Source organism: Anolis carolinensis, chromosome 1 (genome assembly GCF_035594765.1).
Source record: "Anolis carolinensis isolate JA03-04 chromosome 1, rAnoCar3.1.pri, whole genome shotgun sequence".
Classification (NCBI taxonomy): domain Eukaryota; kingdom Metazoa; phylum Chordata; class Lepidosauria; order Squamata; family Dactyloidae; genus Anolis; species Anolis carolinensis.
This window is the reverse complement of record NC_085841.1, coordinates 103,318,455-103,345,369: the sequence shown is the minus strand read 5'-3', so window position 1 is coordinate 103,345,369 and position 26,915 is coordinate 103,318,455. Positions and strand designations below refer to the sequence as shown.

The window sequence follows — 26,915 nt, the reverse complement described above, 5'->3', positions numbered from 1 at the left end:
TCACTCATTCTCTCAATATGGCTGTTGCTGGCCAAGAATTAAAAGTAACCGATAGATGTGGTCACATTATCCTGTTCTTCTTTTTGGTAAGAAGAACCACTCCATTTCTCAAAAGTTTCTGTGATTATAAAAACTTGCTCAATGTGTTTCAGATAGCATTCCTTTATTGGGGTCAATCTGACCAATAGGTTTTGTTTAATCTTGAGTAGAGGTAGAAGAACCATGAGCTTCTTGAATTGCTTAAAGCCTTCATGGTATCAACTGTGCTGGTTTTAATTAACATAGGCATTCAGAGTACACATTCTCTACCAATTCCGCCCTTTCTGACAGCTTTTTTTTGCTTCTGCTGACTTGCACTCACCTTCACTCTTTTACAGCTGCTATGCAGACTGATTTGTGTTGGCAGAGCAGACACATTGATATGATAGCATATTCATACAGTTGCACCGATGGCCACTCTATGGGCAGCTTCAGACATGTCTTACAGCCACTTTACCAGCAGAGCTGAATATAGGATTAAACTCTTAGTCACTGATGTAAAATCTATCCTCAAAAGATTCCTGCACTCTTCTCTTCTACTTGCTTCCTTGGATTTTACAACAAATGCATGTATGTGGAAGTGGAAGGGCTGGGTGATGTTTAGAAGCAAAGATGTTAGAATTTGCATTATGACAGATTGGCAGGAAACAGATTTACAAATTAGACACCACAAAAACATTTTATTAAAAGGAAAGCCTGATTTCTGTGAGCATTAGTGACTTTAACAGAAAACAGTGGCATGACTGGACAAAAAAAGTTTCCAAGAGAAAGGGACATTCATTCAGTAGGAGCATCCTTTGATTCTTTACTGCTTGATATCCATTGATTCAAATATTAGTACTCAATTTAATTACAATATTTTTCCCATGTAGTAGTTTAAATACAAATGTTTTAAAATGAATGCTAAGAAGTGGTGTTTCTTTGTACATGTGTGCCTGTATCTGTATGTGTGTGTGTGTGTATATACATATGTGTGTGTGTGTGTGTGTGTATATACACACATATACATATACACACACATACATGTACTGTACATTTAATACTGCTTCACTATGCAGTGACCTCAAGGAGTGTTGAACAAAATCCAGATCCTTAAGAGAAGTGACAACACAACCTGAAATTACACTGCATTTGTAATATAGGTGTTTTAATGGAGAAATATTGGCAGCATTCCCAACATTTCTTGTGGTTGTAAAGAAAATACAAGCTGACAATTTATACTGGAACAGTACTTACATTTAATTACAAGTGAGCTGGATATGTTTAGAAGGAGAAAATTACATTAAAACCGCATTGTACTGAATAGTCACCACCACCACCACCAACTTTGAGTCTAAGAATTCACATAACAGCATCATCTGCATTCTGCCTATTTATTGGAACATGCTAATTAAAACAGATGAGTGGACCTAAAATGAGTGAAGTAAACACTGAATAGAAGCGGAAAAGTTCAAGGGAAGCTGGGAGTGGCAGTCCTTAAATGTAAGTACTACACCAAGTGCTCCTACTGTTTTAAAATGTTGTTAAAGCCCTTGATTTCATATGGAGATAACAGTGAGCTATTCTATCCACTCCAGATTTAAGCATCTTGCTATAAAGGCATACATGTCAGATGCTTCCTCTATAACTTTGGCTGTTGGTTTTCCAGCACCATGGCCAGCCTTGGTGTCAACGTGAATTAGGAGTGGATTGGCTTGCTTCGGGTTTCTGCCTAGAACATACTGCAAAGTAGCAATGAACTTCAGGGAATGAAGAGGCACCACACGGTCATCATGGTCAGCTGTTAGTAGCAAGATGGCAGGATATTGGACTCCATCTCCTTCGGGTATTTTGATATTATGCAGAGGAGAATACCTGCAAGACATACATTTGTTTGATCTTTGAAAAACAGACATGATGGTTTTATTCAACAGCAGAATCTGCTGGACTTACAACAACGCTAACACTCTGCTTGAGTGATCTTATGTACTTTGGGGGGGGGGGTAGTAGCTTGTGTTGCTGAGATGGATGGGCCAGCTATGGGAAAAAGAAGGGTGTCTGGATTGAGAAATGGGAAATGCACATGGCATTTTATTGTCTTCTGCAATTGCTTTGGTAGTATTGTTATGAACATTTTTCTTTCCCTAGGAAAAGAAAACATCTTGGCAGAATCACAACACTGCCTGCGCCACTGTGTTTTGCAGCCATCAATGTGTATGCTGGGATAAACTTCTCTTTAAATACAATGTACCTCCAGTTGGAGGAGTTTACATGTAAGTAATATCTGAAATCTATAGATTGCACATAGATAGATGTTTTTTGTATCTTTACTATTATTTTAAATAAGTTTTATAATATTTATTTCAAACAAGACAGAAATTCAGACAGTTTTAGTATGTATTCCACATATTTAAATGTGATATAAACAAAACAAAACAAAAATCACCAACACTTACTTGTACAGCCATTCAAACTGTTCTTTGTAATCTGAGCAGCCAAAGTCTGTTGTCCAAGCATGACCGATGGTGAATTTATGGAACTTCAACATGTCCATCACTCCCACTTGAGCAATAACACACCCAAATAGATCTGGACGCTGATTGGCACAAGCAGCTTGGGAAATTTGAGGGGGGAGGAGGAGAAGTCCAGGTAATATTAACATTAATATGTGAAGGAGATATTACCACGATAAATTAACACTGTTTTAAATAAAGCAGCATGAGGTTGCAGGATCTGATAAACATGGACCTATACTAAGAATACATATCAGCTTGTTGCTTGATCAAATGAAACACTTCCTGAAAAAAGGATATGACTTCAATAATGTATATGGAGGTGCTTGTGGGTCTAACTCCATTGAAAAGGTACACAACTTCAACAATCTTGATAAATTTTGGCTCATAGCATTAGTCAGCATTACTCAATTGCAATTTCTTTTAGCATAACAAACGTAAGACATGGACACTATTACCATGCTTTTAAATAGACTGGAGAATACATGAAGGTTGAAATGAATAACTGAGGCAGTATTTATAAGTTGGCATAGTGTACTGATCTGAGTGCTGCATCAAGACTGGTGAATCTGTGCTAAGCCATGGGTAACCACTGGATATCTTTGGACAAGTTATACTGTACCAGCCTCAGAGGAAGGCAAATAAATTTTGCCAAGAAAATCATGTGAAAGGTTCACCTTAGGGTAGCCATAAATCGTTAACAAATTGAAGGCATACAACAAGAAGAATAACAATGAATGTGGAACACTGTAGATCCAAAACTGAGACAAGGCCAGACTCCCACCAGTCTGAAAATTTTCCATGACCTCCATTTTCATGAAAATTGTGCTCATTCTAAAGGAATGGGTCCGAAGATTTTATCAGTGGTAACACATTACAGAAATGTCAAAGAAAGAGAGTTTCCTTTTCTTTTTCTTAACACATTAACTTCTCTTATTTGTTGCCAAGTCCACGTGGCCCTGCTTTGTTTTCAAGAAATGTAATGCACTTTATAAATAATCCTTATATATATATATATATTTTAGGACAGGAAGAACTCCTTATTTTCAGCTGAATGATGAAGGATTTGATTCATAGAATCATAGAATTGGAAGAGACCTCATGGGCCATCCAGTCCAACCCCCTGCCAAGAAGCAGGAAATCGCATTCACAAATGCCTTGCAGAAATCTGTAATCTGCCAAGGTGGACAGATCCTGCAACATCACCAGCAACTCCAGCATCATACAGTACTTAGGTGAGGTAAACACTTCAAGTGGTTTTATAATTGTTAGGAACGGTTATGCTATGGCCACTGTAATCTGCTAATATGTAAATATTTTGTTTTCACCTACAGGGGAAATTGACTGTGTGAAGGAATTATATGTGTATATTATGCAGGCAGGATTTTTTTAATGGCCAACCGATATTCTACAAATCTTGACCTCTTTGAGTGTGAGCAAAATTCAACAATTATTGTGATACCAATTTCACCCCTTCCCTTAAAAAATGAAAGTTCAGAATTCAGGATCAGACTTATTGATGCATAGCCTGGAGTTATACCGCCATAGCAGATCCATATTCATGGTGCCTACATAGTCATAATCGCAGCACAATTGCCACAACTGAAATACCCTCCTACTTTATTCAGCATCATTCTCATAGAGCAAAGGAATCTGATCTCCTGGTGATCAAGGTGCAGATGGATGGTGTTTCTTCCTCTTTCATCAATGAGTGAAGTTAAATCCATTGGAGGCAGGACCCCTAATTCTAGGTTTGGAGAGGGACTGGGCTGTGAGATGCTACTTAGCTATCAACTACGTAGTTATGTAACTGAAGAGTATTGAATTCTGGCCAAAGTTTTTAACAACTTGCTGTCTAAACCCACAAATATTTCTATATTAGATCTATTCATGTGTTTTGTTTACAAAATTAAAAATATTTTAAAAGGAATCACATTATTCTTACCAACTAAGAGGCCTCCATTTGAACCCCCATTAATAGTCAGCTTCTTAGGAGAAGTATATCCCTCTTTGATAAGGTACTCTGCTGCATGTTGGAAGTCATTAAAGCAGTTTTGTTTGTTGGCCAAAATACCTCCTAAACACAAATATACAAAAAACAACAACAAAAAAACAAAAAAAAAACCAGTCAGTTAAACCCTTTAAGCATACAGGCTTTAGGAACAGTGTGCCAATGTGCAGGTGCACACAAAAGCACTGCATGTGATGATTTTTCAATTCCATGAGTATTTTAATAATGTATGCAGTCTGGAATACAAAAGACAATGAAGATATTTCTCAACAGAGAATTTGGAAGATGGTACTGCCAATAACCTTAATGCTTTCAGAAGCTTTGAATAATACATACCTGTGCTGGAGCCCGGGGGGTGGGGGGGTGGGAGGAGGGGAAGTAACCACCCCACCACAATATCAGGTAATGTTTCGAATAACATATCCCATCTGAAAAGCTTCACATTGCAGAAACATGGGCAATGTGCCTTTCTGATTTAGGTTTACCTAGATTTCTAATGAAATATGCAGTTTTCAGCTTGTTTGTGATATTTTAAGATAATAGGGCATAACAAACCTACCACTGTAAAAAGGTAAACAAGCACTGTTCACAATAAAAACCCTTGCAAATTATGATACGTAACTAGTAATGTGTTTCCTTAAACTGGTGATTATGGATATTTGCTAGAAATTTGTTTCTATTTTGAGATTTAACCTTTATTAATTGTAGGATGCCTCAAAACTTTAAAGTGTATAAAGATGAAACAGAGAAAGAAAAACTGAGAAAGACTGATCAAGAGAGAGAAAGATGCAACAAAAACAACAGATTCTTGTGACACTTTAAAAATTAAAAATGTATTATAAATAAAGTAAATAATAATATTATGGCATAAACTTTCAGGAATTACAGCTAACTTCATCTGCTTCATGAAGTGTTATAGAAGATTTGAGATAACATACAGTACACGAGTTTGGAAGTGGAAACATGAGTACAGGTCATCCCTCCACATTTGTGATTCTGATTTTTATAGATTTGTTTATTCGCGGATTAGATTTAAAAAGTTCTCTCCATGAATCTCTAAGTCCTTCAATTTGATGGTATGGTCATCTTCAGGAGCATCCAGAGATTTCTGGCAAGGAATTTCTCTAGGAATTTCTAGTTTCTCCAATGCAATTTTATATCCAGCTCTTGTGCTGGAAGACCTAGAAATCCCTAGAGAGATGCTCTCTTAGGTAAAAAAAAAATTAGGAAGTTCATTATTCATGGTTTATCACTTTCATGGATGTCTTGTGCCCCTAATCCCAATGAATGGGGTGGGGGACTAACTGTATTTTCTCTGCTGACAGACAAGACAGACCTATTTGTATATATGCCTGTTCGTCTCCATTAAATCTTGGATAAAAAATTCATGCATCCAGCCAAAGTTTATACTGTAATATATATTTTTAAGTGTTTATGGTGCCACAAAATGATTTCCTGTTCTTACAGGCTTAATTAGTCTCTTGGGAAGCACAGAAAGGCTTTAAGAGCCAACATGAGAGTTTTGTGTTGCAGGGCAAGAGCTTCTTTCTCTTTTTCCTATTTCCCCATTTTGCTCCTCTGCTGAAACACACACATAACTCTAAATCTAGCAAAGATGTTCACTCTGCCTACCATACTTTGCATAGTCTGTCACTTCAAAAAACAGCACCAACCAGGCAGATGCATAGCAGGCTCACAACTAGAACTAAGTACATCTGCATTTAATCTTGTTAAACATTCTTATTTTCTATAACCAAAAGACATTCTGTGACAGGTTCTTGAAACATTAGCCCTTGTAAATTTTCCCACTTGATTGTTTCCTTTGTGTGTCATTTATTACAAGAACCTCATATTTTATGAGGCTCTCTTAAACAGAATATTCAGGTTTATCTGCTTTACCTCTGATGTGTATTGAGCATAATAAAACATATGTACATCTTCACATCTTACACTTATGAAAATTTATGAGCCAACTGTTCCCTGAAACATAAATTTTACAGCTATGATCCTGAAATTGTATTGTATTTGTATGTATACCACAATAAGAACATCCCAGGCCTATAACATTTCTTTCTCCTTTTCACATGCAGCTAAAAGAGAAGCTCTCTTTCCTTCCGTCCTTCCTTCCTTCCTTCCTTCCTTCCTTCCTTCCTTCCTTCCTTCCTTCCTTCCTTCCTTCCTTCTTTTTCTCTTTTCAGTTTAGCAAACTAATGTTGGTTGTAAATATACTTAACTGAAACATCATACGGTTCACAAAGCAGCTTGTCCCAATAAACTATAGTTAAGATAATCTGCTTCTCAGGTTGTATCAGCACTGCAAAATTAATGCAGTTTGACACAACTTTGAATTGCCATGGATCAATGCTGTGCAATCCTGAGAGTTGTAATTTGGTGAGGCATCAGCATTCTTTGGCAGAGACCTTGTAAAACTACAGCTCCCAGGATTCCATAGCATTGATCCATGGCAGTTAAAGTGGTGTCAAACTGCATTAAGTCTACAGTGTAGTTAGAGAGCTTCTCCAAAGCAGAATGTGATACGAGAAAGGGGGAGGCCGCTTTGTGAACAAAGAAGTGCATTTTCACCCATTGTATAGATCAGTGGTTCCCAATCTTTGGGCCTCCAGGTGCATTGAACTTCAACTTGCAGAAATCCCTGCCAGCTTACCAGCTGTTAGGAACTGCGGAAGCTGAAGACCAAAACACCCGGAAGCCCAAAGGTTAGGAACCGCTGGTATATATTATATATTAACTTTTTTTTTAAAAAAAGATGTTTCGGCCATTGGCCTGGATATGAGAAAATGACTGCAGAAACTGCTGCTCACAAAAAAACCAATACTGTTCATGTTTTTAACACTTTAAATGTATCTTTTTTAAAAGCCATGGTAAAGCTCTCATAAATTGAGGAATTGCTCATATTGATTCAGAATTTGTCAACCATTTACACAGTTATACAGTTAATCATCACAAGTTCAAACGCAAAGAAAGGAAAGGCACGAAAGCAACAAAGACTATCAAGGAGATTAGATAAATTGGCTCTAACAAATACACGCACACTAGAAAATAAGCAAAAAATGACAAGAAATAATCCTATGCCTTATTCCAAATTTTGAATCTTTTTTGGATTACAGTTCCCATGCCATTGGTTGTGCTGACTAGGATGTTCAAAGAGTGTAATTCAAAATTTGAAAACTCCAAGCTCTCCTTTGTTTTAGGTGCTTTATTGCACTTTCAGCAATATGGCATCATGATTCTGTACCATCCAAAACCATGGTGCCAAACTCACTTAATGTCAGAAGCAGCTGTCTGGTAAATTAACAGGCAGACTTCCAGCTAATGCTAACACACAGTCTGCAGTGCAATGTCAGGAAACAAAAAAACAAGGTCCTCCAACAGAAAGGTAAACTTTATTAAAAACCTATTAGGTTTCTTCAGCCAATTTTCACTTATGGAGGGACATTTTGTCTTGGGCAATAATACTGCAGACATACTGGTAGGCATGCTTCATCTTTCTCAATATCATCTGATCTTTTTTCCTAATTACAAGGAAACGCTGTAGACCACAGAAACAATTAAAGTAATAATGAACCAAGTTGAATAACCTGAAAAATGGAAAAGAGAAATAACTGCGTGTTCATAAAAAATACTATTCTAAATGGCTTTTAGAAGAGATGAGAAAATAAAACCCTATTTTTGCAAGTCAAGAGATAGTGAACATTTTCAAATAAGCTTGTGAAGATGCTGCTCTAAATTCAAGCTAAACAGGCTTGTGTTACCTGGATGAATACCACTATCTGATCTGCAGGGTAAAATATTCAGATTGTCATTGAACCATCCTCTGTTCTTGCACAAAGAAATCCTTACCTTTGTGCCATGTCTCTCCATATTCACCACCTCCTCTGATGTTAGCCACAGCCATAATGCCACCCAGATGTCTTATAAAAATCAATCTCGATACACTGAAATAAAAAAGATTTTTTTAATAAAGTTTAAAAATGTTACAACTCAATTATGGACAAACCATAAAACAGCACAGGTAGGAGGAACACACCACTAAAAGCCCATCCGAGCAAATTACTAAAAACCTAATGTTTTAACTTTCCTGCAAAGGGATAGTAAGGATGTGGTAATCCTAGCATTTCCTAAGAAAGGAGTTTCAAAGTCTAGGAGTAGTCAAGATGAGCCTGTGTAAGTGGTGGGACAGAAATATGGACCTCTCTGGGTGATCTCAGAACTTTTTTGGGCTCACAAAGGGAGATATGACTCTTCAAACAGCCTGGAACGAAGCCAGAATCTATGTTACCCACCACTGGCTAAAAGACTACATTTTTCTATATGAGCCTGCTAGATGTTTCAGATCCTCAGCAGAAGTCTGGTTGTGTGTTCCACCATCTCAAGAAGCTAGGTTGGAGTGTACACAAACCATTCATTCATTCATTTCTTTTTATTTCATTTATATGTTGCCTTTCTTCTGGAATGGAAATGAAAATGGTTAAGACAAAGACAAGACTTCCTCTCTAGTGACATCTTAATTTCAAAGCTAATTTCCAAAGTAATAACCAAATACAATACAAGTATCTCAACAAGGTTCCTGAGACATGGTGTTCCTGGATATTATGAAAGCAATCCTACAGAACGGAGAAGAGCAAACTGGTAGAGGATTCATCCCTTTCAAAACTCTGTGCGTTATGTTGTATAGGACATAATAGTGTTTTTTAATCTAGTGACGTGACCAGGTCTTTAAATATATCCCCATCCCCATTCCAATCTTTTCAATGGGAGGGTAACTATCCATTACAGATGAAGGTTGGTGTAGGTCTACACCCATGAAACTTCCTCCTCCCAATTTACTCAGCAGAGATCCACTTTGAAGCACAAAAGCCTACTTCCAGCCTAGGTAGTGATCTGCAAATGTGACTTTCTCCACTAGCAATCACTACTAGTGTAGTAATAGATTTTGTCATCTCTTGAATTGTTGCAAACATTGCATGCACTTACTTGCTATTTCTCTTACTTCTGCTATCTGGCTCTTTCTGACTTTTTAAAACTCTACAACCAGGCTTTTAACATACAGTAGAGTCTCACTAATCCAAGCTAAACGGGCCGGCAGAAGCTTGGATAAGCGAATATCTTGGATTATAAGGACTGATCAAGGAAAAGCCTATTAAACATCAAATCAGGTTATGATTTTACAAATTAAGCACCAAAACTTCATGTTATACAACAAATTTGACAGAAAAAGTAGTTCAATACGCAGTAATGTTATGTTGTAATTACTGTATTTATGAATTTAGCACCAAAATATCACAATATATTGGAAACATTGACTACAAAAATGGCTTGGATTATCCAGAGGCTTGGATAAGCGAGGCTTGGATTAGTGAGACTCTACTGTATATGCTTTTAACAGAACATAAAAGAAATCAAAATAAAACAAGAAATCTGCAAGTAATTGCTAAGATGTCTAAATCATCAAGCATTTTTAAACGCTGCCATTAAGCTAGTTCTTCAGGTTACCATTAGTAATCACAAAAGTGAGATGATGAGAAAAAGGCTTATTGTCAAATGATGCTTGAAATTAACAGAATAGGATGTTCAGAGAGCAAAGATAATATACAGAAAGAATCTTGCTTAATGGGAAGCAGTCTATATTTTCTCCTAATTTTCTCTTATTTTTTCAGTCTACATGTATCCCTGAAGGCAATATGTTTGCTATCTATATCTATTTGGCTAACATACAATAGTATTTTCTGCCCCCAGGTTGAATTCAGTAAGAGATTCTGGCAAGTCTGATGCTTAAATAGTGTGCAAATCTTTCAAAGTCCACTTTATCCTCACTTAGAAATGACATTGTGTGTCCTTTCCTTCCGGACAGATGAACAATTCATTTGGGTTATATTGTCACGTCGAATCTGAAAGTGCATGGGTGAATGACTGGCTGCTAGTTCAGAGGCATGGCGACAAAAATGGAAACAGACACCAAGCAGAGAAAAAGCCTCTGTGGGATAAAGTTTATTTATGGTTGCTTGTTTTTGGAATCTTCTAAGGGATAAGGATTTTGTTGTTCAGCAAGGAACTATTCATAATTTGAACATCTTCTTTGGTACTGAGAATCCATACTCACTCTAATACTTACTTAGATTACTAAATTATCCAGGTGTGCCTCTACACTGTAGAATTAATTCAGTTTGACATCACTTTTATTTTATTTTAATTCTGCCTTTCTCCTGACAGGGATTCACAATTGTTTCTTTTGACTACAACCATTATTTTTATTCCTAGGAACTTTCCAGAGATTGGCAGTCAGGAGCTTGCAGACCACCTCTGGTCCACAGATGATGATGGAGATAATAATAATAATAATAATAATAATAATAATAATAATAATAATAATAATTGACAGCAAGACAACAAGAGCTCAAGGATAAGTTCATGGCTCATGCTGCAGCAAATGCAATAAGACAGCGGCTCCCAACTCTAAAAACAGTGCCCAAGAGACACCTGGCGCCTCTCATGAAAGATGTGAATGCAGCACTCTCCACTGTCCAAATAACATCAATTGAACAAACAAACCAGTATGCCTACAGTGGAGCAGTGATAGTAACAGAAGAGCTCCTACAACCAAGGCAGCCCCAAAGAAAATCAACTGGAAAACCAAAGTGGAAGGTCAGGTTAGAGTTAAAAATCAAGAAACTTAGATCAGATGCAAGTAACCTGAAAAATATGAAAGAGAAGAAACTGAAGAATGACAAAATCAAGCAATACCTGATCAGAAAGTACTGGCTGAACACCAGAAAAATTGAAGAAGCTTTGGAAATTGTGAAAGAACAAATTACAGCAACAGCCAGAAAAATTGAAAGATATGAAGCCAGAATCATCCAGTACAGACAAAATCAACTGTTTCAATCAGACCAAAGACGGTTCTACCAGAGCCTGAACCAAACAACAGACAAAGTAACCATAAAGCCAGAGAAAACTGCAACAACGAAGTTCTGGAAAGAGCTTTGGGAAAATAATAAGAACTACAACAAAAACGCTGGGTGGATAAAGGAGTTTGAAGGAAAATTCTCACAGAACAAAATGGAACAGATGGAAATAACAACTGAAATGATCAGCAAACGAGTGCAAAAAGTCAAGAACTGGACATCGCCTGGTAGTGATCAACTTCATGGATTTTGGCTCAAACATCTGATTAGTTTACATGGAAAAATGGCCCAACAATTCAATGAGATGCTGCAGAAAGGAAGTATCAGTGAATGGCTAACAACTGGAAGAACATACCTGATACAAAAGGATCCAGCAAAAGGAGCAGCACCAGGAAACTACAGGCTAATAACGTGTCTGCCCACTATGTTTAAACTACTGACTGGCATCATAGCTGACAGAATACAAGACTATCTTGAAGAAAAAAACATCTTGCCAGATGAACAGAAAGGCAACAAACGGAAAAGCAGGGGCACAAAAGACCAGTTATTGATTGACAAAATGATTCTGGAGAACTGTAAAAGCCGAAAAGCTAATCTTCACATGACGTGGATTGACTACAAAAAGGCCTTTGACTCACTCCCACACAGCTGGATCATCAAGTGCCTGGACGCCATCGGGATTAGTAAAAATGTTGGCACCTTCATTGAAAACATGATGGAGCACTGGAAAACTGAACTGTTTGTTGGAAATGAAAGCTATGGACTTGTCAACATCAGGAGAGGAATTTTCCAGGGAGACTCATTGTCCCCTCTGCTTTTCATTATTGCCATGATCCCTCTGTCAACAATCTTACAAAAAACAAATCTCGGCTATCAAACATCTAAGAATTCTCACAAAATTTCACATCTGATATACATGGATGACCTGAAGCTGTATGGAAAAACGGAAACTGAAATCCAGTCTCTGACTTAACACTGTCCGAATCTTTAGCACTGATATCAGCATGGAGTTTGGCTTGGACAAATGTTCGACAGTGGCATTGAAGAAGGGAAAAATCATTGAAAGTGAGGGCATGAATATGCCTAATGGCCAAACAATAAAGTGTCACCAGCCAGAGGCCTATAAATATCTGGGCATACTACAGCTGGACAACATCAAGCATGAACATGTGAAAACTGTGGTCAGGAAAGAATACACACAAAGGGTCAGAAAAATTCTCAAAAGCAAGCTCAATGGAGGCAACACCATCAAGGCCATAAACACCTGGGCCATACCTGCCATAAGATATACTGCTGGCACTATAAATTGGACACAGGTGGAACTGGACAACTTGGACATAAAAACAAGAAACCTCATGACCATTCATCATTCACTGCACCCTCGCAGTGATGTTGACCGGCTATATCTGCCTAGAAGATCAGGGGGCAGAGGACTCTTACAAGTAAAACAAGCAGTCAAAGAAGAAGAACATGCCCTGGCAGAATATGTAAAGCAAAGTGAAGAACCTGCTTTGATTGAAGTCAAAAATCAGAAACTCCTCAAAGCACAGCAGACAAAAAACCAGTACAAGAAAGCCACACTACAAACTAGAGCTGACAGCTGGCACAACAAAACATTGCATGGAAAGTTCCTTGACAAAATTGAAGGAAAAGCTGATAAGGAGAAGACCTGGCTCTGGCTCACAAATGGGACCCTGAAGAAGGAGACAGAAGGCCTGATCCTTGCAGCCCAGGAGCAAGCCATCAGAACAAATGCAATCAAGGCCAAGATCGAAAAACCAGCTGATGACCCAAAATGCAGACTGTGCAAGGAAACCGATGAAACCATTGATCATATCCTCAGCTGCTGTAAGAAAATTGCACAGACAGACTACAAACAGAGGCACAACTATGTGGCCCAAATGATTCATTGGAACTTATGCCTCAAGTACCACCTGCCAACAGCAAAGAACTGGTGGGATCACAAACCTGCAAAAGTATTGGAAAATGAGCATGCAAAGATACTGTGGGATTTCCGAATCCAGACTGACAAAGTTCTGGAACACAACACACCAGACATCACAGTTGTGGAAAAGAAAAAGGTTTGGATCATTGATGTCGCCATCCCAGGTGACAGTCGCATTGACGAAAAACAACAGTAAAAACTCAGCCGCTATCAGGACCTCAAGATTGAACTTCAAAGACTCTGGCAGAAACCAGTGCAGGTGGTCCCAGTGGTGATGGGCACATTGGGTGCCGTGCCAAAAGATCTCAGCCAGCATTTGGAAACAATAGACATTGACAAAATTACGATCTGCCAGCTGCAAAAGGCCACCCTGCTGGGATCTGCACGCATCATCCGAAAATACATCACACAGTCCTAGACACTTGGGAAGTGTTAGACTTGTGATTTTGTGATATGAAATCCAGCATATCTATCTTGTTTGCTGTGTCATAATAAAATAATAATAATAATAATTTATTTGTTTTCCACCCTATCTCCCCAAGGGGACTTAGGGCGGATTCCAACAAACAAAAAACATAGTGGCAAACATTCAATGCCTCACCACAAGTGCAAACATGAATACATTCACCTGGGGTTCCAGGGTCAGCAATGAGTTCAGGAGCACCCCCAGACAGTGAACCTTTCAGGGGAAGCATGACCCCATCCAACACAGGCTGTAACCACACATCCTGATCCACCTTTCGACTGACTAGGGGTACCTCTCTCTTGCCTGGATTTAATTTCAATTTGTTAGCCCTCATCCAACATCACTGACTAGCACTTTGAATTGTAGTGGTCTAAATGAAACCTTCTGGAGGAAGAAAACAGCTGGCAAAAGATGCAGGGGAAAGAGCAAGCTATTTAACTTGAAAGCTGTATTTGGGCAAGCTGTTTAGTTTCACAGAAAATGCCCTTGGACCAAAGGCCTATCCAGAATCAGAGTCCTCACAAGAGCTAAGCAGATGCACAAAGTCAGTAAGCAGGACACAGACACAATACCTATTTCTTGCTGTTTTCCCTAGCAACTGATATTCAGGTTCCTACTTCTCCCTCATCTTGGATGCAATACATAGCCATCATGATGAAAATAGCCTTATTCACCATAGGCGTCTCCATTTTCCCCTTGAAAGAAAGGCAGAGCTGGTAGCCATCACATTCTGAATACTACTGTACTACACACTTTATAAAGAAGGATTTCACTTCATTCATTCCAGATTTCCCACCATTTGGATTCACTGGGTGGACCTAGATGACCAGAACAACATGAAATATATAAGCACTTTGTAGCTACAGTAGAGTCTCACTTATCCAACACTCGCTTATCCAACGTTCTGGATTACCCAACGCATTTTTGTAGTCAATGTTTTCAATACATCGTGATATTTTGGTGCTAAATTTGTAAATACAGTAATTACTACATAGCATTACTGTGTATTGAACTATTTTTTCTGTCAAATTTGTTGTATAACATGATGTTTTGGTGCTGAATTTGTAAAATCATAACCTAATTTGATGTTTAATAGGCTTTTCCTTGATCTCTCCTTATAATCCAACATATTCGCTTATCCAACGTTCTGCCAGCCCGTTTATGTTGGATAAGTGAGACTCTACTGTACTTCTTTCTCTATTTTCTTAACTTTTTTGCACACCTGTATAATGTCCTCCTTTGTTAGCCTCTTTTTTCTAAATTAAGGAGTACTTTCTACTGGCAACATGGATATTTTGTGAAGAACAAATAGCATGAACCAAAACTCAAATGTTGTGTAGGTTTAGCTCAAATATCCATTTGCTGTACATTCATTTTGTATAATAAAGTGAGTAACCTCTTATTACAACATCTTCAGTGTTTTAATACATTTCCCATAAGATCCTGATATTACCTGTAGCTTGGTGTGATTGATATGTTGAAGCCACCATAACCATAAAGGAAGGCTGGGTGAGATCCATCTAATTTGATTCCTTTTTTGTGGACAACAAACATGGGGATCATTGTGCCATCTTTGCTGGGGTAAAAAACCTAGCATAGAGGGAGGAAATGAAAAGAATAATTAGCATGGAATACATTTCCAAAAATAGAAAATCAGGAATTGCTGCTTTTATGTGTACACACACACACACACACACACACACACACACACAGAGGAATCTGCATAATTTCTTTCTGTGTTGTATCTGTACTGAAGCAAGGGACCTTTATTTTCAATTATACACCTCAGAAGGAGAAACAGCGTTGTCATAAGCTGCTGTTGCATCTGCATTGCCTCCAGTTCAGTCTCATAAAACTGAAGCAGTAACCACAGCAGCATCAGTAGTTTTCAAGGAAAACGCTGAATGGTGGAGCCCCTTTCTTGCTAGCCTGTTTATCAGCATAAACAGCTCAGGACAAATGCCATGCAGGTGGGAAATGAGCATTATAGTTCCTATCTACAAGAAAGGTGGTAGAAACAATTCACAAAACTACTGCCCAATCAGTCTTCTTAACATCACCTCAAAGCTATACGCGCAACACTTGCTACATAAACTGACAGACTAGCTACAAGAAAAACAATTTATATATGAAGAACAGGCTGGTTTCTGAAATGGATTTAGCACTATAGACCAATGCTTCACACTAAACCATATCATAAGGAAATACACAAAGCAAAACAACAGCCATGTATTTGCCACTTTCATTGACCTTTCTGCTGCTTTCGACTCCATTAATAGAAACAGATTTTGGGGAAAGTTACAAAACTCTGATATAGACTGCAGACTGCGGAGACTGCTCCAGGAATTATACACCAACACAGAAATTAGAGTAAGAGTTGGCAAAAACGGGTCGCTGACAGAAGCCTTCTCTACAACAAGTGGTGTAAAACATGGATGTTTATTGGCTCCCACCCTTTTCAACATCTATGTGAATGATTTAGTGCCATGTTTAGCCAAAATAGACTATCCTGCACCAGCAATCAGGAACAGAAAGATTTTCGTCCTAATGTACGCAGATGACTTAGTGCTCCTATCCCTTTCCTGGCTGGGTCTTAAAAATCTCCTGAGGGCTTTCAGTAAATACTGCCAAGAAGAATATCTATCGATAAACTAACTCCAAGACAAAGGTGATGGTTTTTGGAAGACATAGTCCCAGGTATAAATGTACTTTAGACCAACATGACATAGGGAGGAGGGAGCAAGCTTGTTTTCTGCTGCCCTGCAGACTAGGACACGGAACAATGGCTTCAAACTACAGGAAAGGAGATTCCACCTGAACATCAGGAAGAACTTCCTCACTGTGAGAGCTGTTTGTCAGTGGAACTCTCTGCCCCGGACTGTGGTGGAGGCTCCTTCTTTGGAGGCTTTTAAGCAGAGGCTGGATGGCCACCTGTCGGGGGTGCTTTGAATGCGATTTCCTGCTTCTTGGCAGGGGGTTGGACTGGATGGCCCATGAGGTCTCTTCCAACTCTACTATTCTATGATTCTATGACATAGAACAAACCCACTTATTTAAATACCTGGGAATTGTTTTTAGTGAATCACTCTCCTGAAAACACCATAAGGAAGCAGTGAAGCTGAAAGCCGAAAAAACAATAGGTGCCCTAATGAAATTCTTCTCTACACAAGGTGGCCAGCTGATAGAACCCGCCCTAAAAAATTTTAGCAGCCAAGTGCTGGCACAAATACTCTATGGCGCAGTAATCTGAGGCTCAGATACCAACATTTGTAAAACCTTGAAGATTTTGCAGAACAAGTTCCTTTGTAAACTTTATTCTCTTCCAACTAGAACTCCTGCAGCACTGCTGTGCACTGAATCTGATTGACCGACAGTAAAAGCAAAAGTAGATTGTGTCCAATTAAGATACCTCAAATGAATAGCCACTCTTCAAAACGACCGTTTGCCTGCATTGTGCTTCGAGGAAATGAGGAACCATCAACACTGGAAACCTGGCCTAGAAAACCTCCTACTAAACTACAATCTTCCTGAATTGAAATCTGCCCTGGACATGGGTAAGAGGAACTAAGAGACTGGCTAGTTTGGATTGATTCAAGAAGGACTCTGCAATCAACCAGGAACTCAAAATTTTTCCCATGGTTCTCCTTTTTGAAAACTGAACATTTCAGAGCCAGATTATCTGATTAAGCTCTGAGTTGCGATTTCAAGTAATGTCCACCACAGTGTTAGACGGTCGCTACCATAATGTGCCATAGGAAAACACACTATGTATCTGCAGTCAATGTCAGGTAGAAGACATTGTGCATTACCCGTTAGTCTGTCCATTGTATAATGTCCCAAGAGAAAGACACCTAGAACCCTTGCTGATTCAAGGTAAGAGGAACTGCCCAGCAGAAACCGTGCATTTTCTGCTGAGTGACACAAATGTCTACATAACTTACAAAGTAACCCTGTTTGCTCTAGCTGCAAAAAAGATCAGAAAGATAGAACTAGATAAAATTGCCATCAAATGCTAAAGAGACTTTAAGGGTTAAGTGAACTCTTTTACAATAGGCATTTGTAAACCCTCTTACAATATGTTTAACTACTGTTAACTGGCATTGTTTTAGCTTGACAAAATTGAGAGCATGATTATGGCTTCTGCTCAGTTCCTTTGGAGTCCAAGGGTACAATTGTGCACACGTGTTGCTTTTTGTCATGGCCTTGGGCCCGTACAATGAACTATTTTGATTGATTTGATTGAATTACACTGGATACTTTTTGGATAACTTACAGAGGAAATAAATCCTTTCTTTTCTTCATATTTTCTTCATATGGGGAGAACAAGGAACTGCTATATGGAAAATTAGATTTTTTATCCATTGCAAATAGGAATTTGCTCCAAATCTCCTGATTACTGCTTTCAAAACAGTCAGAAAAATTACGGGATGCATACTGGTAGGAATGGATTATTTCCTAATGCGACGAGGTCCTCATTTTCCCCAAAGGCCACATCAGCCTTATGGTTGCCTTCAAAGGCAACCACAAGTCTTGCAATTACAGTTTTGTAATTAAAAGACTCTATTAAAGTAACTATGTTGCCCTGGCATTGAAAGACTTGCAGGCCACTTCAAATGACATGGTGGGCTATGTCCTATTCTCACCACAATATTATTCCATGGAATGTCTGAAGTAAAGGAGGAGGAGCACATTTCATTCTCATTCTCAAATTCAATGTGAAGAGAAAAGCAAACACACCTACACCTCGATGCAATTGGGAAGCCTCCAGCATCACGTAATGACAGATAGTTGTGCATGCACAGAGTTCATCCACACTTTCTATTGCTTGGTTAGTGATCAGATCATGTTCCTGTACTTGAAGTACTCAGTGGATGCAACTTGAAGAGAGAAAAGGATTCAGTTTTCCTATGAAAGTGCATCACATGATAGGCTTGTCAAGATGTGCCACAACTTGCCTTCCTTTTCTAAAACTTCTTGTACTGCCCTCTCATGTTCAAAGTCTTCCAGTGGGAGAAGTTTGAATGTTTAGTCTTTCATTCTGAATTTGTTCTTGTTTAGAATCCAATGTTTTAGCATTCTGTTTCTCAACCATGTTTCTTCTTTCCTTGCCTACCTTCTCAGAAGTCCATTTCTTTCATAGCATTCATTTTAAATATTGGAAAGTTCTTACTGCTGCATATCAATAGGCACAGTATGCTTTTTTTGGACTCAATCAAAAAGGGTACAAAATCAACCAAATTGATGCATGAGCAAATAAACAATCAATGTTGTATTGTATCTAAATTCCTCTAGGAAATTAAAACCTTGTTTTAAACAATGTTCTCACTTGTTCCTGAAAGACAAATGAGAGCAAGCAAGGGAGTTCCACAGGACCAGAGTTTCCTGTGATATTAATGTGTGATAATTTACACATGGAAAAAGGTCTAAACAAGGCAAGTAAAAACATTGCTGGTCTTACAATCAGCATCCTGGATTGTTTGCAACATAAATCTACAACAGATCAGGTTTTCCAGTAAATCTACAATAACAAATAAGAATGTCGTTGTGCTTGTGATAGCTATAACACATCACAATCTCATGCCAGACATCTAAAAATTAGAAATAGTGCCTTTGGTTACAGACCAAATTGGAAGCCTAAGCTTCTTAGCAAGTGGCCTAGGTGGGGGCTAGCATTAAGAAATAATAATACATCTCAATTTTTGACAGTTTTGGTTGTTGCCTGAATTCCAGCAACCAAAATAAAGAACTAGAATGTAAAAAGACTGGAAAAAATGCAGGAAAATAAGAGAAGGCTCTTTCAGGTACTAATGGTCTGAAATCTAAAAAGAATAAGATGCCCAAAACTTTTAAAGGCTCTGGGTGGGAAAAGAATGCAATGTTACTGAACTTTTGATTTCATTATTGCTTTCTTAGCAAATATCCACCTTCTATCCTTATTGGAATGGAACACACTGAACAGTAGGCAACAGGCACAGCTATTTTTGTAGTTAGGGGATAACTTCACTTCTTCACTTCACTTTACTTTATTTCTTAATTAGTCGCTCTCCACCAGAGTGCTCCAAGCGACTTACAATTTAAAATATCATTTCACAATATAAAAACATTCAACATAAAAATATTCAACATAAAAACATTCAACCTAAAAACATTAAACTGTGACTATTTGGCAAATCAGATCTGATTTACTTAAATGCACAACCAAACAGCCAAGTCTTGAGCGCTTTTCCAAAAGGTCACAACTCCGATATTGCTCTAATCCTCTTTCTCTCTCATGCAGCATTCAGTCAGTACAGCTATCATCATGTCTGTCTGTAAAATGAAATGCCACGACTGCCGTCCCAAATTAGCTCTTACTCAGTCACAACCACATAGACAATGCTGGGGTGGGAAGAAGAAGAATGCAGTGGGTGGAGGATCTGTAATGATGCTTTTGAACACATTCCAAAACCAATCTACTATTTATGGCTACAGTGTATGTAACAGGTGGCGGGGAAATCTGCCTTCCCCCAAACTCAAAGCACTGCAGTTCTACTAAACCATCACTGAAATACTTGCACAGAACAAAAGTCTTCATACAAATGTCTGAATGGAACTACACACAAATAGCATCAGATGTCAGAATAGGAGGTAGGATCACAAAACAAGCTTGGGGAAGATGATAGCAAGCATGCTGTCTTTCACAGCACTTTTCTCAAGCTATCTGAGCTATGTTTTTATTTTATAAATTTTACTAGCTGTGCCCGGCCACGCGTTGCTGTGGCGAAGTATGGTGGTATGGGAAATAAAGTATTGAGGAATTGGTGGTAGTTAAGGTCAAGGGTAAAGGTTTTCCCCAGACATTAAGTCCAGTCGTGTCTTACTATGGAGGTTGGTGCTCATCTCCATTTCTAAGCCGAAGAGCCGGCGTTGTCCGTAGACTCCTCCAAGGTCATGTGGGATGACTACATGGAGCGGCGTTACCTTCCCGCCGGAGCACTACCTATTGATGCACTCACATCTGCATGTTTTCGAACTTCTGGGTTGGCAGAAGCTGGAGCTAACAGTGGGGGCTCTTTCCACTCCCCCAATTCAAACCTGTGGCCTTTCAGTCCAGAAGTTCAGCAGCTCAGCGCTTTAACACGTTGCGCCATCAGGGGATATTATTTCCTAAAGGTTGTGAATATACAGTATTTCTGATTGTTTTTTGTTTGTTTGTTGGAGGCAAGTATGAATGCTGCAATTAGGAAAAATGATTAGGATGTAATGGCCTTGCAGCTTTAAAGCCTGGCTGTTTCCTCCCTGAGTGAATTTTTTGTTGGGAGGTGTTAGCTGGCCCTGATTGTTTCCTGTCTGGAATTCCCTTGTTTTCAGAGTGGTGTTGTTTGCGATATTTTATGTGCTTCTGCTGTCTGTGGCCCTGAGAAAACAGAGGATTTCCCAGACTTTGATGATGGGAATACTTTGTTGGGAGGTGTTAGCTGGCCCTGATTGTTTCCTGTCTGGAATACCCTTGTTTTCAGAGTGATGTTGTTTGCGATATTTTATGTGCTTCTACTGGCTGTGGCCCTGAGAAAACAGGATTTGCCAGACTTTGATGATGGGAATACTTTGTTGGGAGGTGTTAGCTGGCCCTGATTGTTTCCTGTGTGGAATTCCCGTTTATTTACTGTCCTGGTTTTAGAGATTATATTGTTCTGCATTATTCTATCCCAGTAATTATTTCATATTAAAGAAGAATCTCACTTATCCAACATTCGCTTATACAATGTTCTGGATTATCCAACGCAGTCTGCCTTTTCATAATCAATGTTTTTGTAGTCAGTGTTTTAAATTCATTGTGATATTTTAGTGGTAAATTTGTAAATACAGTACAGTAGAGTCTCACTTATCCAACATAAACGGGCCGGCAGAACGTTGGATAAGCGAATATGTTGGATAATGAGGAATTAAGGATAACCCTATTAAACATCAAATTAAGTTATGATTTTACAAATTAAGCACCAAAACATCATGTTAGACAACAAATTTGTCAGAAAAAGTAGTTCAGTACACAGTAATGCTATATAGTAATTACTGTATTTATGAATTTAGCACCAAAATATCACGATATATTGAAAGCATTGACTACAAAAATGTGTTGGATAATCCAGAACGTTGGATAAGCGAGTGTTGGATAAGTGAGACTCTACTGGAAATACTACATAGCATTACTGCGCATGGAACTACTTTTTCTGTCAAATTTGTTGTATAATATGATGTTTTGGTGCTTAATTTGTATAACGATTACCTAATTTGATGTTTAATTGGCTTTTCCTGAATCCCTTCTTATTATCCAACATATTCACTTATCCTGCCGGCCTGTTTACGTTGGATAAGTGAGACTCTACTGTATATTTCTAATCTTATATTATCTGCTCAGAACTGGATTATCTGAGGCCCCTTCTTCACAGCTGTATAAAATGCACACTGAAGTGGATTATATGGTAGTGCGGAGTCAAGATAATCCAGTGCAAAGCAGATAATATAAGATTATAAGTGGGTTATATAGCTGTGTGGAAGGGTCTTGAGTCTACACTGCCATATAATCCAGTGCAAATTAGATAATCTGTGGAAGAAGTCTAAGTGAGGCCTAAATCTGCCTGTCCCTTAAATGAAACCTGGCTGTCCCTTGGTTGCTAGGCAACCAAGTGGGCCGAGATTAGCCCTCTAAACTGGCAGCAATTGGATAAAAGAAATTATTCCTCTCCCTCTAATTAGGACTTTATTTTTCTTTTCTTTTTGTTGTATCAACCTAGAGGCACGGATGATGGGTATTGTTGTCAAATTTTGAGGTTGGGGGGGCCTGTACTTTTGTTGTTTTGTGAATTGCCGTGATGCCATCACTCTTTTATATATATAGATTTATACGCCACTTTCCACCTTTTTCCTGGCATTTAGGGAGAGGTTAGTTAAGAAAAGCTAAAAGCAAAATTAACTAAAAGCCTGATAATACAAAAATAAATACAACTAAACAGCCATCATATTAATATACCATTAAATGTTCTGAGGCAGGGACTTGGAAATTTTCTTCTCCACCTGCCAATATGAATAAATAAATGCCCTATTTGTGCTCACAGGACATGACTGGTATTTTTCCTTTCCTTGCAACTCACAAAGAATCAGGCAGTTGATGGCCCACGAACCAGCACCAGTCCATGGACCAACACTTTAGGTAGCTCTGTTCTAGAGGACTATCTAACAATGTTAACTGCCACAGGTAGATAAACAGAAAAACGCGTAGTTGAGGCCATCACCAAGTTAAACCAATAGTTCCAACTAATGTAGCATCTATAACTGTGAAGCCTGGGGTATGTGTGACGGTTGTCATGACCTGCTAGAGCACCCCTGCCCTGAATCCTATTCTTGATGTCAGTAACTAAGTTCATAACATTTGAAATTCTTCCTTTAACTTTTTTTTTTTTACAATTATAGGTTTTGTTTTAATACTAACTGTAAATGTGTTTCACGTTTCTAAAAGTGTCTTTAAACTTCTCTTTGCCTTTATTTTCACTTAAATAGTCTGGTGGCCAATCCTCACCAATACAGTAGAAAAAAGTGTTAGAAGTATAGCTCAGGATTTGACATTTTCCTGCTTCATCTTTATTAAGATAATAGATATATTAAATCTCAATAAAGAAAAAAGTGATTTATTAAGGCTGCAGCTGATTTAATTTCCCCTTAAAACTGCTGTGAGAAAGTCCAGTTGTTTCTCAAATGATCAATTAACAAGAGGTACAGTACATTTAAAAACTAAGAGAGACCAGAAACAGCATGTTTCCGAGGAGAGGAAAGAGAGAACACAAAGCCTATTTTTAGATCTCAACAGTCCTCATCAGAAAACATTAATGCTAACATCTCCCTTTTGAAAGAGCTTGGAGAGATAGAGATATACTTGTACCAGTTACATTTTGTTATCCAATACAGTTCTAATTGAACCTTGTTACGGAACTTCCAATTCTGTGTAGGAACACTGACATCAAATGATTACAGGAACAATTTGTGAGACATATGCTGTTGACTGTTTGTGAGTGTGTGTGCCTTCAGGTTGCCTGTCGATCTACGGCATCACCATAGAATCACTCAGAGGTGATTTTGTCAGGTTTTTTTTCCTTTGAAATGCAGCCAACAGAATTCCTTGGGGGTCTCCTATCTAAGAACTAAATACTGACCCTTTTAGCTTCCAAAGTCAGATGGAATCTAGTACCTTTAGGGTTTTATATCTAAGTATGTGTGTAGGCGTCTTCAAATTGCCTGCAGAGTTATAGTGACCCATGAATTTCATAGGGTTTTCTTAAGCAAAGAATACTCAAAAGTGATCTTGATAGTTCCTTCCTCTGAAATAAAGCCCACAACATCTGGTATTCATTTATGGTCTCCCATCCAAGTACTAACCAAGGCTGCCCTGTTTAGCTTTTAATATTAGACAGATATGTAGTGTGAATTATTTAAATCAAAATCAGAGAATATTGAGGAGCAACATAACACATTCTAACTCACAAAAATAACGGATCCTTCAAAAATGACTGGATTTTACTCCTGTGCAAACTGTCTTGAAATAAAATCACTACCTTTGTATAAAAAAAACCAACTATGGTTGCAACTTGCTAATGCTTGCCAAAAAATTCTTAAGAATAGTAGTCTTATATTGTTACATAAGTTCTTTCTGTTCTTCATGGTCTGCATTTTAAATTTTATTTTAAAAGAAAAGCAAATAATTACACAGACTCAACGCATAGTAACCTCTTAGTTTCTAGCTGTCCTTACCTCTGGATCCCAAATCACATGAACCACTGGTGTTTATCTTTTATTATGCTGGCAAATAATAACAATATATTCACAGCTTTTTTTCAGCCTCAGTGTTTCCTAGAAAACCACCTCTGAGACAGTTGATCATACTAGTGATTGTTGCTTGGCAAATATTGTTTATAGAAATGGCATACTCATCTGAGAAGTGTAATATATGAGTAATCAATTCATGCAAGATTGCCTGTGCTATTTTGTGAGCCAAAAATGTGTGAAATGGGAGTGAGAAATTCAACTAAGCTGGATGAGGAAAAGTCGCTATTTTTACATTGTCAAAACAGCACCAGAATTATAGTATCACAGAGACCCCTTGGAAGTATTCTAGGGTAATGCCATCATAAACGTTTTTCTATTTATGCTGAATGATATAGGCTAGAAATTTACTGGCACACTGCTCTTGTGTAATGTCTTTGTTAGCAAGAAAGCAAAGCTGCTAGGCCTGAGAAACCTATTTGTCCTTTGCCAGTTTCAGGGTGGCTCTTTGGAATGAGGATGCTCTGGGAAGGCTGGACAGAAAAACTGCCTATCCTTTGGTAATTTTCCAAGGTACAAATTTTCCAAAGAGTGCTGGTGCCTCACCAAACCACAAACCCAGGTTTCCATAGCATTGAGCCATGACAGTTAAAGTACTGTGTAACTGCATTAAGTCTACAGTGTAAATGCACCCTGTTTCTTGCTCTTCTTCCCCCTTTCCCTGTTTGTCCTCAATGTCTATCTACTGCTGCAAAGTAAATTTATTGTTGCTTGAGCCAGTAGGCTCAAGCAATAATAAAATGGTGCAGCTTCTTCAAGTTTATCTATTCTTTCTTATTAATACCTTTTGCCATCTTGTTAACACACGGATGTTGCCTGGCCACATGTGTTGGAAAGTTGGAAAATGTAAGAAACGTGTGGTTTCCCAGATGTTATTGGAGTGCAACACCCATCATCTCTTGCTATCACAACTAATGAAGAGAGGTAAGAGGAGATACAACCATATAATAAGAAATAAACCTGCTTTTGTCTTCTAAGATTATGGCCTCTGACTACAGGAGTTTTACTATGAACACAAGAGAATAAGAAAAGTTCTAGTAAATTTCATTTTCCTCATTAGAAATGCCATGATCTTTCAATTTCCTGTCCTTTTATAGATCTCTCTCACATAAAAAAGAATGATAGGGCCTTGACAGAAGTTTGTTTTTCTTCAAAATTGATCCAAACTCATTGGACATATACAATCAAGTATATTTAATATCTGGGTATGTCAACAAAATTTCATTCATATAGTAGCTTGTTTAGCTAGTCATATAAACTGTACACTACAACATACCACTTTATACACACACACTCTCTTACACCACATAATAACTTAGGTTAGGAATGAGTAACTGGATTTCAGGTAGAAGCCACATTTTGTCGCCATATAACATTTGAAGTCCTTTCTGATCATGATTGGGATTGAAGGGTTGTTGCGCGTTTGCCAAGCTGTATGGTCATGTTCTGGGAGCTTTCTCTCCTGACATTTCACCCACATCTATAGTATATACTTCACAACCTCTGAGGATGCCTGCCATAGATGTGGGTGAAACATCAAAAGAGAATACTTCTAGAACATGGCCATACAGCCCGGAAAACACACAGCAACCCAGTGATTCCAGCCATGAAAGCCTTTGACAACATGATTGGGATTATTTATTTACTATATTTCTAGTCTGCTATATTTCACCCCGAAGGGGACTCAGAGCGGCTAATAGCTTGGCAATATTCAATGTCATATATTCAAATATTGTATATTTATACAATATAACACATTAGCAATAACCATTCTGGTTTATTCCTTTGAACAATTGACCTTTGGACAGTGGTGAGGAAAGTATTTACACCATTTCTTGAACAATTTTTACCTGAAAAAGTTGGGAGGAGTGGCCTGAGAGCCAGAAAAAAGAAAGTTGGAGGCTGCATGCAATCAGTGACTTGATACTTTTACCCTCCCTGGAGTTAAATTAATAGAACAGAACAATCTATGTTCTCAATATTAAAATTCCAAATTCCCAAGTTACAAACATGTGACTTGCAAATGATTCATAGTTAAGAATGGAAGTGAGACAACAGAAAGTGAAAGAAATCTACCCCTTGGAAGGGAAATTCACTCCTGAAAGAGTTATCATGGGGAAAAGGTGTCTCCACTGAAGCTTTATCTCCGACTCTTGTTTTCACAACAAGCCATTTTTTTCAAAAT

General features: G+C 38.2%; 1 protein-coding gene across 2 annotated transcripts in view; it reads right to left on the bottom strand.

Moving 5' to 3' along the window:
- Positions 1 to 691: 691 nt before the first annotated feature.
- Positions 692 to 26,915, bottom strand: part of prep (prolyl endopeptidase) — a 100,271-nt gene continuing 74,047 nt past the window's right edge. For both annotated transcript variants that reach the window (XM_062980277.1, XM_003226940.4), the window contains 5 exons: positions 15,330 to 15,466; positions 8,404 to 8,498; positions 4,477 to 4,608; positions 2,475 to 2,631; positions 692 to 1,893 (listed from right to left, as the gene is read on the bottom strand). In XM_062980277.1, the coding sequence (XP_062836347.1) occupies positions 1,599 to 1,893; positions 2,475 to 2,631; positions 4,477 to 4,608; positions 8,404 to 8,498; positions 15,330 to 15,466 (816 nt within the window). In that variant the 3' untranslated portion in view covers positions 692 to 1,598. The remainder of the gene's footprint in view (positions 1,894 to 2,474; positions 2,632 to 4,476; positions 4,609 to 8,403; positions 8,499 to 15,329; positions 15,467 to 26,915) is intronic.